This window comes from Contarinia nasturtii, unplaced genomic scaffold (genome assembly GCF_009176525.2).
Source record: "Contarinia nasturtii isolate CC-2019 unplaced genomic scaffold, AAFC_CNas_1.1 Cnas_scaffold_220, whole genome shotgun sequence".
Taxonomy (NCBI): domain Eukaryota; kingdom Metazoa; phylum Arthropoda; class Insecta; order Diptera; family Cecidomyiidae; genus Contarinia; species Contarinia nasturtii.
Genome location: NW_022197577.1, coordinates 3,311,629 through 3,326,482, shown reverse-complemented (window position 1 = coordinate 3,326,482; position 14,854 = coordinate 3,311,629). Strand labels below are relative to the sequence as shown.

The window sequence follows — 14,854 nt, the reverse complement described above, 5'->3', positions numbered from 1 at the left end:
GTAATAATTTCGGCTCACTTGTTTCGATCACGATGTAGTCTTTGTCTACTTGCTCAATAAGTCGACTTTCTCTCATCTCCTTATTCGTACAATAAACAGCACGATGTGCGCACGATGTGTTGGCATAAACCATTCAGTACAATGCAAAGAGATTACAATTGTGCTACAATCATTCAGTCACTTTGTATATACGTGCAATAAATCTAGAGAAATGTAAGATACGCCGCGACACAGACGTCAAATCAGATTGGATGGTTGAGTCTGTCTTTTTTTTCGCACTTCCAGAGTGAAATGTGTCAATATGAATATTGAAAATTTATATTGAAAAGCATAAAGCGAACCCGGCGAAAAACCACAAACTTTGATTTAAATAACGGTTAGAATAGCACGTACGTTAAAAGAAAACATGTACGTAAAATCTCGGTTCAATGTAATCTTAAAGCGATAAAAATTTACCAAAAAAACGAAAGTTTATGCATCATAAAACACTTTTGGTTCAATTGTTGACTCTTCCGTTTAACACTAACATCAAGCGAATTATCGTTACTTTACAACAGATTCAATATATGTTAAAATATAATTCGATGCAGACTGGTAATTTTCGATGCGATACGACGACAAAATGTAAAGCAAGACAACGATTGTTTCTTTGAAAAACAATTATCGGCTGCTCTATGTAGAGAAAATGTGCAACACAATTGAAATTATAAGGTACAGTTTCTCATTTTTTTTTTTTAATAATTCCGTTCATGTGTTTCACTTTTGGCGGGTCATTCAGTTCAATTCGCTTAACATAGGCTTATGATTGGCGACGCAGTTTTTTTTTGTTTTGGTCGCATGAAAAGCGAATCGACAATAGCAAACGGAATTTGTCTACTCGCGGGTATAAATTTTTTTATGACTAAAAGGTAAAATTCAGGTAGTCTCTCACATGAAGAAGAATAAGAGAAAATGAAATCGCGTAATAGAAATTCAACATCCAGACAGTAATAATGACTGTGGTTTTGCGCATTGTGCGTTATAGTTATGTACTGAAAAGGCAATGAGTGAATAATGTAATAGCGGTAAATTCAAAATATATGCGAATAACACACCTTTTCACATACAAACACTATATACAGCCCTCGAACAGCCGAACCGGATATGTGTGAATGCGTCAAATTCACGATTGATTGCAAAACACTTTTTGTCTCTTGTCTCTCATGAGCGTATGGGATCCAACGATGATCCGTGTGTTAAATTTGTTTTGCCAACAATTCAATTTCTTTTCTTCTTCTTCTTTGAAAGACGGCCGTTTCTATTTGAAATAATAGTATCAAAGCATCAACAACTATGAAATTATATTACATTTGAATTTCATTTTGTTTTCATTCGGAATCGAGCTCAGGCTCGATTAAACGCTAATAAAAATGAATTTTGTGAAAATGCCAACTTGCCAATTGGAATTTCCGCGCCAATTTGTGGACAAGGTTAAGCTTAAGTGCGGGAAATTTTATTTTGTTTTTTCTCTGTCATGACTTATTCTATGAAAGTATTTTATTTAAAAGGTTACAATCACGGATTTCATTCATAAGCGAGAAAATTGTATGAAAGGCATAGCGCCACATTTCAAAACGAAAAATCCCAGAGTGCAATGGTTTTGTTGTTGATTGCTTAGTTAATATTCACGAATTCGGTGAATTACACACAGTTATCCGTGTTGTTCGTATCACGCGCACATTAAGTCAACAATAAAATGGATGGTGGAACCGCTCAGACTCCAAACATTGTGTTGCTTTCAATTTCGAAATTGAAATGACGTCAAAGAGGCATCGCTTTGTAATTATCACAATTCCGCATTTCCATAAATTATCATTTGGTTCGTGCGTTTGAAAATGGTTTGGGTCCATTGTTGTGTGGTGCTTGCACTGTGAACATGATTTTCGAATGGTCATCGAGATTGTGGTGATGGAAAAAGCCCATTTGGATTGATGACAATGTGGTTCTACATTTTGATATTTTTTTTCGAAAATGGTATTCACAATGCGTTGGCATATCGGAATGCGTGGGCGTGAAACGTGTGCCACAAGCGTTCTATTTCTTTCATTTCTAACTTTCTAATCAATAAATCCTTCTGATGATACAAAGTATCTTCAATGGCTTTAAAGTGACGATTTACACCTTTTTTTAGCGCTTGCCACTTTATTAGCCGTAGAGAAAATTACATTTTATGATTACAAATAAATTGAAATTATGTTTTTGTTATTGCAAGTCATTGACACGTTTGGTATCACAATGGAATTTTGGCCGCAAAAATGCGATGATTTTTTTCAATGGTCCCTCCTTTGTAAGCTCTCATAAACCATTTTTTTTATCGATTTTTCACCTCAAACCAAAAATGATGGTTTCATGTTAAAATGCAGTTAAATCGCTGTTGATTCCGCGTGATTTGGCGATTCCGATATTAGACGCTTATCAAATTCAATTACATCTATTCGGACATTGTTTAAATTCAGATCATCGACCAAAGACGAAAGTGTAAGTGATAAAGATAAAAAAATGACCAGATCTTGGGTACACTTTTGTACAAAACGTCAGGCGCTATGATTGATTCGATTCAAATAACACATCTACAATAGAAAATAACAAAAAAACATGTAATTTTACGGTGCAATTCATAAGTGTTGCCTGTTAAACGTGATTGAGCTCCGTTGAATGTTAGAGAGAAAAAGAGAGCGAATGATCGATCAAATGAAATGGGCAAACGCGTTAATATGCGTGTAATTTTTCGCGCGAGTTCTGTATGTTTTTTTGGTCGGCACCATTTAAATGCATAGCCATCATTCAGCTTGTTACTGATTTTGGTGAGGTAAGTTTTGAGTTTTACTGTGGAATGCTTAGGCAGATAAAGGGCACAAAATGAAGAGAGAAATAAAAAAAAATAAAAAATAAATTAATCGAATTTTTTTTTATTGTATGTTATTGTTGGCCATTTGTTATATTTTGTGCGTTTATTGAGCACGCATTTGTATGAAGTGTACGTGAATTGCGAGTATGTCTATCGAAATATAAAGCACTTCGATGAACTTCACATAGCAGAGAAAGAAAGAAGAAGAAAAAAAACAACAAGCGCCGAGAAATTCACTACTTTGGACGCGCTGAATGATTTACATGAAGAAAGTAACAAACCCAATGAAAGAAATACATATACATATTTTAATGTAAAGTTCAATTGAAAGCAAAAGTAATGATTACACAAATGCCCAACATACGTACGCAAACAAAAGAGATTTTATTTCTGAAATAAAAAAAAATCCCAAAATGAGACGAAGTGAAGAAAAAAGTGCCACAACATTCAAAAGAAAGCCAATGCGTGAGCTATTGGAATTAAAGGCGAATGACATTATCGCTTTTTCTGCATGATACATGATGCTGCGTACACAGCTATTACTTAAAACCGAACGGACGTCAATGTTATTATTCATTCAACTAACCTCTTAAGACTCCATATTATAGTGAATGAAATAATCCAAGCGCTCACATTTCTCTGCATTGTCTTCAACAATCATTTTTTTTCTTCTCTTACTCTCTTGTCATTTTCATACTTTGTATGCCATAACTCTGAATGTGATTTGGCGATGTCTCATACAAACACGGAATATTAATCTTAATTATATCATTATTTGTACGTGCCGTTTGATTGATTATGACATTTGAATAAAAAAAAACGTAATTCGGACGGATACACCCGATTATTGGTCCGAATATAATGAAAGGTGCCGATTTAAATGCATTTTCAATCAGTTTATTGATTTACCATTGTGCAAATCAAAAACTACTAGGAAAATGAATATATTGCGCTCAATTTCAATCGACTATTAATAACATAATTTATGCGAGTATAATTGCTACTTGTCGATGAATCATTCTACGTATTTTACACCGGATATGAACAAAGTTCATTTATCTTATATGAAATGAGTTCGATATCAATAAAAATCGATATTTCATCGATTTCATTGAACATATGCGTGCTAATCATGGCTGTGTAGATTTTCGAAATTCCATCTTACTTGATTTTTGCGTGCATAAAATAGCATATAAAAAAAGTTTAGATATTTAATCGACCAATTTTTTTCGGAATTCATTTTCTATAAATATTTGATGTACGATCTTCGGTGTTTATTTTTGAGTTTATTTTATTCTTATTTTTCGCACATCAACAAAATTAAATTGCTTGTTCAGCTGTGTTAGGTGTGTGTATACTTTTTCCGTTAAGTGTGTCTGGTTCTCAGCTTCAATAACTTTTGAAATCATTATCTGTTACACATCTTCATAGTTTTCTTCTTCTCCTTATTTTGCACTTCGTTTAGCTTGTGATGCGTCCGTAATTGATTCGAGTCAAATTTATGTGTATTTATACAATGTATCGGCTGGAAGCCCAAATTTCTGTTTCTCTTCATTGGTGTGAATGTTCAACGAAAGTTGACATGAAATAAATACACAATAGTTTCTAATACTGCCTGAGTCAATTGAATTACAATGACATATTGTCACGCTTCGTCATTATTTGTTCGATTTTTCGCTTCTTTTTTTCTATAAAAATAACTCTTTTGCTAGAGTTATTTCGCCAGAACCGTGATTTTTTTTCTCTCTACATTCGAGTTGATTTTCGCTGAAAAAATCGTCATATTCAATCGCAATCATACGAGAAATGTTTTACATTGACCCCAAATAAATTGTTGAGTAAAAAGAAAAATGTCGCGAGCACGTCTTTAAAATTGGGTCAAGTTAGCCAAAAGTAATCGATCACTTATTCCCATTTCGATCAATGTTTATTTAATGTAAAACATTTTTAACGAGTGCATATTTTCATTTTTCATTTACTTCCAAATAAATTCAAGTCTGCATAATAACAATAATAATCACAATAATCAATAGACTTTTTGTGCGTGTCGGATTCATATACAATTTTTTGTTGTTGTTGTTTGGTTAGAAAGTGAACGCGTTTTCCGTTTTTATTTATCTTTTCGCTTGCGCATACATCTCCTCATTCCCTAAACTCACCCATAGATGTAAATTAAATGAAAACACACGTACTTGAGAGAAATGAGCATGTAGCAAAAACAAAACGAAAAAAAATATATATATGATGAGAATCGTACAAACTATCATACAAATTGGAATTTTAAGCCAATACCGTTTGGCTGAAAACACTTGAATGGAGGAAAGAGAGAAAAAGAAATGATACTACACACAACAAATGAAAAACCAAACAATTTCAAAATGAAATGCATTTTCTTTTTCTATTTCATTTTTGTGTATTTTCACCAATAAAATTAATCGAGTTAATCGATATGGTTACTGTGCGTATTGGTATCTTTCTTTGAGCACACCACTTATCATTAATGAATGATTTTCGCTTTTTTTAATACGCAGTTATTACCGAGCATCTAGCAATACATACTATGTTTTTTTCCTCGCTTTTTAATCACTTGCTCTTTCTTTTGTTTTGCTTTTTTTATTTGAACAAATAGTGTGCGTGTGTGTGTATCTCATTCACATTCCTTAAATCCAACAAAAACACATTCAAACGGCAAACCTACAATGAATACATCGTAGTTAAAACAATTTGTTTATTTATCTTTGGATTGCACAAAGTCTGTACAGTGTACAATGTTACAAAAGTTCGACTGTTCGCACGTCGTACCAACGGCATGGAAATTTCTTACAATACGACCCAATTTACGTGAATTTTGGAATTTTCAAAATCATTTAAACAAACAAATCGACGTAATAAATGTTTTAGAAATTAAAAGAGATAAAAATTCATTCCGCATTCTTCGTCATCTTCAAGGTGCAGTAAAAACCAAATGCAAACTAAAACAAAGCCCATAAAAAATTTGATTTTTATTTTTCAATTATAATAATAATATAATATATGAAAATTTTGCAAATAAAAAAACCTTCATTAGCTAGCCATTATTTTCCGGGCGCCAATCAAAGTCTTAAACTAGGTAGAAAATAAAGTGTAAATAAAATTGAAATAAAGATTCCATTGAGATAAGATTCTACTGGTTTTCGTTTTCTTTGGGAAACAAATTCGATTCATTTTCAGGTAAATCTCGAAACAAACAGGCAAGCAATTCGTTATAAATTAATTCGATAATCTCCACAAAGATTCGATTGAAATCCGCTTTCTTGCTTCTGTTTATTCAGCTGCAACTCCTGCGCAAGTTGGACAGTATTTTTCTGTACAAAAAATCCAACAGATTTCGAAGTTTAAATTGAAAATATAACCATAACTAGCGCCACATATGGGTGAATTGTGAAGGTTTCAATGCTTTCGTCTGTGTACTTTATTCCAGATATTAATTCGAAAAACCAGCGTTAGATGGATTATCCAAGATACGAACCATTGGTTGAACATTGCATGATAATAAAATAGCATTATACTAATTTATGTTGCGTGATTTTTTTTACCAATAATTGACTTCGTGCATATTTAATTAATCCGATATTTATATATAAATTATTTTTCAAACGTTTTAAATATAAATTCAATCATTGAAATAGATAAGTATCGATTCTAATTGTGATGGGTGACATTTTTTGTTCCACAGAACTCGAATGGAATTATCACTTTTTAGTTACGGCAATCGATAATCATATCAACATTGATGCCAAATGTGATTAATCAAAAATACTGGTGATCAAAAATGTATGCACTCTGGGCGTTGGTGGTATAAAGTTACCAATTTCTGGTTTCAAATAACAAATTTTATTCATTCCAATTTATTTGTGTGGTAATTTCATTGCGAAAATAATCGAATTCAAAATATTAATTCATATCGCGAATGCATTGAATGTCATGTGTGGCAATATGTGCACAATTTTTGAGTGCGTTGCGCTCGCTTGAGCTAGACCTTTTTTTTCCAAAGTTCGTCCGAATATAAAACTGATTTTCAAATTCAAATTGCCTAATCCAAAGCTTATCAAACGTCAACTGCAAAACACACACACACAGTACGAGTATCACTCAATTATCATGTGATTCGTATTTTTTTATTTTCCATAAAATACATACAAATGTGTGTACTTTGTAATCATTCGAAAATTCATTGTATACACCGCAAATTACATTCAACAAATGCAAACTACACACGTCGAAGGGGCAGCGGTAAATTAAAAATAAATTAAATATCGCCGTTTCAAGAACAATACTCGGTAGTTTGTGATTGGGTGTCAAGAGAATTGGTGCGATAAGTTTCCACAAAACAAAAAGGAAAGTGTTTAGGAAATGTATTAAAGCCGTTTAAATATTTCAGTTATCATTTTACAGTTGGAGTATGTGATTCTCTTCGACAACCAAAACCAACACTGAAATCGTTTTCATATCGAACAATTTTTCCTCATTTTCTTGACACATATTCCTTACGACTACGTATTTTGTTTATTTTTCTTTCATTTTTTTTTTTCGTGAAAATACTGTGTTCAACTAGTTTGAAAAATGGAGCAGCAAACTATGAGTGGCGTTAACTATGATTTTTTATGGAACGGAGGTGATTAATGTCCATTTTTTATATACACACATTTATAGTAGCATTGAAGTATGTAACAGGATTTATTTAAAACAAAGGATAAATACTTTTACAAAAAATAAAACAGATTCACGGGTCACCAATTGGCCGCTGATGAGTAGTCCGTTACCTTTGATTGCCATTTTAACAACATACTTATTAATTATATACAGATTTGGACCGGCGTAAGTTACAATGTATTTTCATTTCGTTAAATTTAGCCATGGAAGAGTGTGATGGTTTTATTCGTTTATTATTAATTCATTTATGCATCACGGTGTGGATACACTCAACCACATAACATTATTTCGGATAATAGGTTCATTTGAACGGTGAACTTGTGACATTTAACATGCAATGCAATTGGCATGAATGCACGAGGCATTACGTTTGATTCTCAATACGATAGGAAAATAAGTACTAAAAATGATGACGTATCTCAATAAAGAAAATTCAAAATATATAAATATAAAATATCTTCTTCTCCTGCCCAACGTGCAGTTTTCCTACAAAATTAATCCAATAAATTCATTAAGGGCATCCTCATATACATTTTTTTGGGACATTCCTTCCTTTTCTGAAGAATTCATTTAAGCAAATACAATTCAGAGATCTAGATCATGGAAAATATAAATCATGAACAAATCCCAGGAAAATCGAAGACTTGAAATAAGTTTTCACTTCAAAAAAAAAAATCTCAAAATTAGTGGTTCAGGCCAAGACCCCTCTAGGGTGTCGTTAATGGAGAATTTATAATTTTGATAAAGAACTGCAAATACGAATACGAAGCCATTCATCGTGTGGCAACAAATGAAGTTTTTTTTGTATGGGTGGTATATCAAAAATGAATTGAGGCACGTTTTTCAAAACTTTTTCAAGCAAATGTGAGATTCACATTATAAGCATACATCGTTACTGCATATTATGGAATAGCTTGCATGTTATTTTAAAATGGAGTCAGTCTGGTATGAGGTTGATTTTTGTTTTGAATATGTTTTTTGACAAGAGACAAGGGTACGATTGTTCTGAATGAGCATTTTTCTCGATGAGTTTGTCAATTGGTCTTCGAAACCCTGGCGAAAAAAAAATTATATGCAAACAATCAAATAAATGGTCAATTAAATCGATTTAACAGTCAAATTACAAATTAATCATAATATCAACAACATGAGTGAAATGTGTACGAAACAGTTACGTTTTCCGTTGGGTCAGCTCATCACTATTGATTTTTTTTTCGGTGAACGGATGAACTTTTGAAATTGTGTGACCACTGCATACAAACATTTAACTTCGTCTATATTGGTAATATATTTAAATGAGTTGCTATTGTATACAAATTACGACAAAAAAAAAGATTAATTATTTCTTACTTTTGTATTCTTTGTCATGTTTTGAATGTATAAAATAAATTAGTCAAACCATATCGTATCAAAACGAACAAAAATAAAATGACTGACTATTTCCGAACTTGGGCCGTTGAAAATGTATTCGGACACAAGTAATGAACTTCATACGATTGGCTGATTTAAATTGATTTATGCATTTGGTTCAATGGGAACGTAGTCATGGTTAATGTGACCAATAATTAATCGTATAATGCCAATGCACTATATATTTCAAGTTGATACGAAGAAAAAAAAGTGACCGGGAAAAGGGCATTAATTTGTTTTGCGATATCTATTAAAATTTGATGTCGATTTCGATTATATTATGTCTAAAAATAGAAACCGGCACATTGAAAGACAAAAAAAAATAGCGAATAATTTTTTGTCTGCCTTTGAAAAGGCATTCTTTCATTTCGATTAAATTCATTTGTATTCGATCGGAAATTTGCGTGCATTGAAATAGTTAACTGTCATCTTGATCAATATTTGTTTCCAAGTGGGAATAATATAAATGGCCCGCTCGGAATTCCGAAATTCGACATTCCACATATTCATTTTTAGGTCATTTCTAGAGGTCATATGATTATTGTTTCCTCAGCGAATGACTTTGTAATTCTGTTCCTTTTTTTTCTTCTTCTCCTTTTTGTTCATCATTACAGTTACATGGAAAATCGAAAGGCATACAACCTGAAATGGCTATTGGCTTGCTATAACTTGGCTCAAGTTGCGGTTTGTTGTTATATAATAATCGGCCTAGTATCCAATGAATTTAATGTCATAAAATTCTGGAAATGTCAAAGTGTCGACTATAAAAACAGTCTGAAAGCAACCACAGCGCTGACATATACATACCAAACATTCTTGCTAAAATTGGCCGAACTTGTGGAAACTGTATTCTTTGTATTGCGAAAGAAACAAAATCAAGTCTCAAAATTGCATGTAAATCATTTTAAAAAAAACAAATACATATTTGTTGGTAAATCCGATATAAATTATTTATATATTATTAGGTATATCATCATGTCAGCACAGCAACATTAGCATGGATTCTCGTCAAATACACAGCAGGTCGGTTTCTTATTATGAAAATGAAATGATAATACAATGCAAAAGATATGCTATTTGCATTATGTCAATGGCATTCATTCGTTTTTTTTTTATTTCCTTTTTGCACAGGTGGCATGGTCTTATTCAGTGTGGTCATCAATTCATCGGTAAATTATGATTTTCATTTTGTTTTCGGCTTATGATGATAAGTTCTTTGTTTCTTTTTAGGTGCATGTTATCATGTATAGTTATTATTTCGCCGCTTTGTTTGGACCGGAAGTTCAACGAAAATTGGAAGGCATAAAGAAAAACATTACACTCATTCAAATGGTTTGTACTTTTTTCATCATTTTTGGTTCGGTTCAATTTAATTCTCTCTCTCTCTCTCTCTCTCTCTCTCTCTCTCTCTCTCTCTTTCAATTGTGATAGATTCAATTTACAATTATCCTCATACAATGCGCGCTCGCATTGGTACGCGGCTGTGAAGTGCCAAAGCTATTGATGGCGATATACGTGCCAAATGTGGTTTTGATATTCTACATGTTTTACGGATTTTTCAACAAAGCATACACGAAGAAATCATATTCAACGAAAGGAAATTAGGACACTTTATCCCCACACACACACATTTCAAGTCGACAAGTTTCCATGCCTTTCCATCATATTTAAGAAGTAGATTTAAAGAAAAATAATTTTTGTGTACCTAAATATTATTTTATATAATTTATTAAAAAGATAAATGATCTGCTTGAATAATAAATAACAAAAAAGCTGACTCAAAGTTTAACGCTATGCGGTAGAATTTCTCCGCGTAAGAGTTTCATATCGATTATTGTTATTATTATCATTCGATGGAATGATTCCACTTCTTGGTTTTTGGAAAAGTATTTGAAAACAAGTCATTCACATGGTACATCAGAACCGCAATATGTTCTGGTTGGGGGAAGGAGGTAACAAATTTCTGCTTGGGAGAGGGGTGCTCAAACTATTTGTTTTCATGCTTCAGTCTCCCATTGGGGAAGTGAACATCAGCATCCTAGCATACACTTGTCATACGACACTTGAAACTTTTGTCTTGAAAAGAGAGTTTGTTTTGCACTTCAACATACCTCCACCATTCATCACGGACACGGACCTGAGATGTGCGTTGTTCATTCAGTGGCCATTAATGAATCTTCTGTTTTCGAATTGCAAAGCAACCAAATGAATCTGCTATTTTCCGACTTTTCTTGATTCTTGTGCAAAATTGCATCTGAAAAGAAAATTCGCTTCATCACCATATTTGTATCATTTGGCTTGTTTCTGCTGTTTGCAACAGAAATGCCTAGAAAAACTGACAAAAACAATAGCATTGCTGATGTTGCCTGTTCATATTTGACAACATTAAAAGCATTGACTATATCGCTATTGAGCCAAATGATTTTCATCAACATCCTAATGTTCACAAAATAAATGAAGTTCTCTCTGAAATAAAGAAGCACTACAATTTGTATTCATGCACGACGTAACAAGTACAATGCTGAGCACAAATCGTATGTTGATGCTTCTTGGCTTTACCTGCTCAATCTTTGTTGAATATACTCGCTTGAATAAGATGAAGACGATACTTTGTTTGCTCATTGAGATTCAGCCGTTGTTGGCATCAACACAAACAATAAACTATTTACATCGTTTTCCGTCCATTAATATGTTTAAGTTTGATGGTGGGTGGTAAGAAAACCATCATCATTCAACTTCCATATAATGAAAATCGAGAAACTTTAATGTAAGCGATGTCAAACAATGGGGTGCGGCGTATGTCGTCCATTTATTTTAAATGAAGCATATTAAGTGTGTAATATTATAAATCATAATGTTCAACAAGTTACCACAAATTACAGGCAAGAGAACATCGGTGAAGTTAATTCAAAAACCGAGATTATAGTTTGTGAACACCGTGAACACACACACAAAAATTAGTATAATGAAAAAACCACTTGCAAATATATGGCGAAAGTAATGAAATTGAAATAGACGTCACACTATTTACAAAAAGAGAAATGTAGAATAACATGACGATGACGACAAAGACGACGACGACTTCGATGAAATCAATAAAAGAAAATTTGCAAAGAAATGCATGATTTTGCCGTTAGAAAAAGACACAATGGCTTCGAAATGCAGCGTGAGTCGCACAAAATTCGTATTGAATCACACAGATCAATGGCGAATAAAACAGAACAAAAATATCATTTTTCAAAAGAATTGTTGTTGTTGTTCAGTTACAATAACTTATGGTCTGCAACGAAGCAATTAATTAAAAAAAACATCGAAATAGAAACGATGTGTAGTTGACATTCGTGTCGGCAGCAAATGAAACCCGATGCGTACCACGATCAATTCATAACTGTATGTGCCCATTGTATTTGTATATCAATTGAACTAAAAATGTGCAATCACAAGAATATTCGAGCAAACGAACAGAAAAAAAAAATAGGAATTATGATGGAGAAGACAATCAATTAGTTTGCTTAGTGATCCAAAAACGATTTGACAAAGAGAAACAAAAAAAAAAAAGAGAAAAATAATAGAGAAATATCACATTATCAAACGAATGGGGAAGAAAGTAGCGAAAATGTTAGTCCCATTGTAAGTGTATCCATTCACATCAAAGAAATTGTGGTATACGTTGTGCGTTCGTTTGTTATTTTTCATTGGCACAAGTGAAGCGTTGATTACTCTAGATATGCATTTTGAATTTTCTTTGCAATATATGCGCTCATTTCACCCACATTTTCCTCTCCAGTAGCTGATATATAAGCCATTGATCTATGTATTCCATTGTCATTCAGTTTGGAGTCTTTGTGTCATTCAAATCAACTCTTCGTGAATTAATCGAATGAATTTCGATTTTGTGTGTGATTCCGTTCGTTGTTAATAAATTTATTATTAGGAAAAAAGAAGAAACTTTTTTTTATTTATTTATCAAAGAGTGTGTGCCATCTCGATTGGCGATAACCATAGAATCGGATTACTCTCGAATTAACAACGGTCATAAATAAAATAATAAAACTGATTAAATTCAATAGAATTTGGTTTTCGGTTCGTGCCTGTGCTGCATGCACACAAATTTGGTCGTTTGTGAAATAAAAAAATAAAAAAATACCATGTTCTCGCCACTTTATTTGCTATTGACAATTTCGATTTTTACAAAATATGTTGACTGTTATGTGGTGGACAATAGTGTGTCAATGATAAATGAAGTTAAATCACAAACAGACGACAGACGAACCGCTTATTTCGATAGTAACAACAATAATAACAAAGTCAATGAGGTCGGTAATCACATTCGAACATCAGCGATAAATGTGACTGCATTTGACAATGGTATGAAAATGCCAAAACCAAACGATGCTATTGATGTTTCAACATTTCGAACGAGCAGCGATTCGGGTGGTGACGCATTAACTGAGGTGGAAACAGGTGAACCAGCTTATCTCCTTTTATGTCTCTTTTTCTGCATCTCTCGGTCGTGATGTTTGTGCAAATGTGTGTGTGTGTGTTTTTTGTTCGATTTCATTTTCGCTCAATTGGTTCAGGGTCGCCTTCGAATTGACTATATAAGTCTGACGTTGAAAATGTCGGAATATGTGAAGTATAGATTAAATTCCATCGGTCTATCTTCTAGACATCATTGACAAAGTCAGGTGGCGATTCATTCAAATTGGCTCATTTTTCATGTGTTGTCATCAATATCAAGCGCACAAAACGTTGATTGAGCCGTTCGAGTTTAATGACATATCAAAAAAACGATGCGAATTTACATTTTTCTTTCGGAAATTTTCCGAAACATTACAGCATATGGTGTAAACATTGGATTACCGTTTTCTCTTTTCATGAACAGATTGTGATGATTTCAGTTATTAAGTACACCGTGTGTTACAAAATTCATATATTAAATACTTTTTTTTTCGTTTACAAAAAAAAAATCAACATGTGTTTATTAATACAGGTCGGAAGAAGTATGTCGGGGGAAAGTTTCCAAAGTTTGGCGGCGGAAAAAAGAAGAAGTACAAATGGTTGTATCCGGTCATAATTGGTTTGTTCATCACGAAAATGATAATGTTTCCGATGTTCGTCAAGGTCGTCACTATATTGTCGAGTGCCGCATTTGTGTTTAGTAAAATGTCATTGTTGGCCTCGCTCATACTTGGATTGAAATTTTTTTTATCAAACAGCCACCAAAACAATGATTCAAAAGTTGAAATTGTTCATGTTCCGTTGAAGAAGTATGGCGGCAGTGATTGGGACCGTGAAACATCAGAGTCAAAATTTCATAATGTTATTCCAGATAATATCTACGAACATGAACTAAGACCAAATCGATTTGTCATTTAATATGTAAGAATTTTGTTTAAGAGCAATTATAGTCAAGTTTGAAAGCAAAAATTATTTATTATTTATTTATTTATTTATTTATTTATTGAGAATGTGCGCTTGAGAAACTAAATATACCGAAAAAAGCGGTGGGACAAGAAATGTATTATAATGAATCAATGTAAACATTTTAATAAATAAATATCGATGACTATTAGCTAGTTTCAATTTAATTAAAACTCACTGAATTTTCGCATTCAAACTGAACATACGTCTCGCAAAATGACGTGTCGTCAAATATTCAAATAATAATCATATTGTATAACATTAGGTATCCTGAAGAGCGTAACGATTCGTGCGTCCGACCGTGTTCATGTGCAAAAGGCATCTGTTGATTCAATCGTTAAGAGTTTGTAAATCTCCGATTTCGTCGCGATACACCATGAAACCGAGAGCTTAACGTTTAACATTTCTGTTTGGTATGTTCGGTGCAGACTACAAAAATGA

General features: G+C 32.9%; 2 protein-coding genes across 3 annotated transcripts; both read left to right on the top strand.

The window, feature by feature from the left end:
• Window positions 1-7,215: 7,215 nt before the first annotated feature.
• Window positions 7,216-10,763, top strand: LOC116336979 (elongation of very long chain fatty acids protein 4-like). 2 transcript variants are annotated; one of them, XM_031761232.1, is made up of 8 exons: window positions 7,218-7,326; window positions 7,482-7,541; window positions 7,648-7,744; window positions 9,604-9,883; window positions 9,955-10,012; window positions 10,121-10,158; window positions 10,220-10,321; window positions 10,421-10,763. In XM_031761232.1, exons 2-8 carry the CDS (start codon window positions 7,490-7,492, stop codon window positions 10,592-10,594), a joined length of 801 nt encoding a protein of 266 aa, XP_031617092.1. In that variant the 5' UTR covers window positions 7,218-7,326; window positions 7,482-7,489; the 3' UTR covers window positions 10,595-10,763. The 2 variants fall into 2 exon arrangements, with proteins under 2 accessions (XP_031617091.1, XP_031617092.1); XM_031761231.1 differs by having other exon boundaries at window positions 7,216-7,541.
• Window positions 10,764-12,902: 2,139 nt separating this feature from the next.
• LOC116337201 lies at window positions 12,903-14,461 on the top strand. Its single transcript, XM_031761586.1, has 2 exons — window positions 12,903-13,453; window positions 13,983-14,461. Exons 1-2 carry the CDS (start codon window positions 13,138-13,140, stop codon window positions 14,366-14,368), a joined length of 702 nt encoding a protein of 233 aa, XP_031617446.1. The 5' UTR covers window positions 12,903-13,137; the 3' UTR covers window positions 14,369-14,461.
• Window positions 14,462-14,854: the final 393 nt, after the last annotated feature.

Bases quoted from the DNA above. Each gene is read 5' to 3' on its own strand.
- LOC116337201 (XM_031761586.1), top strand. From the start codon at position 13,138: ATGTTCTCGCCACTTTATTTGCTATTGACAATTTCGATTTTTACAAAA. The intron at 13,454-13,982 runs GTGAACCAGCTT...TTATTAATACAG, and splicing joins ATTAACTGAGGTGGAAACAG to GTCGGAAGAAGTATGTCGGG.
- LOC116336979 (XM_031761231.1), top strand. From the start codon at position 7,490: ATGGAGCAGCAAACTATGAGTGGCGTTAACTATGATTTTTTATGGAAC. The intron at 7,745-9,603 runs GTAAGTTACAAT...TCATCATTACAG, and splicing joins ATATACAGATTTGGACCGGC to TTACATGGAAAATCGAAAGG. The intron at 10,013-10,120 runs GTCGGTTTCTTA...CTTTTTGCACAG, and splicing joins TCTCGTCAAATACACAGCAG to GTGGCATGGTCTTATTCAGT.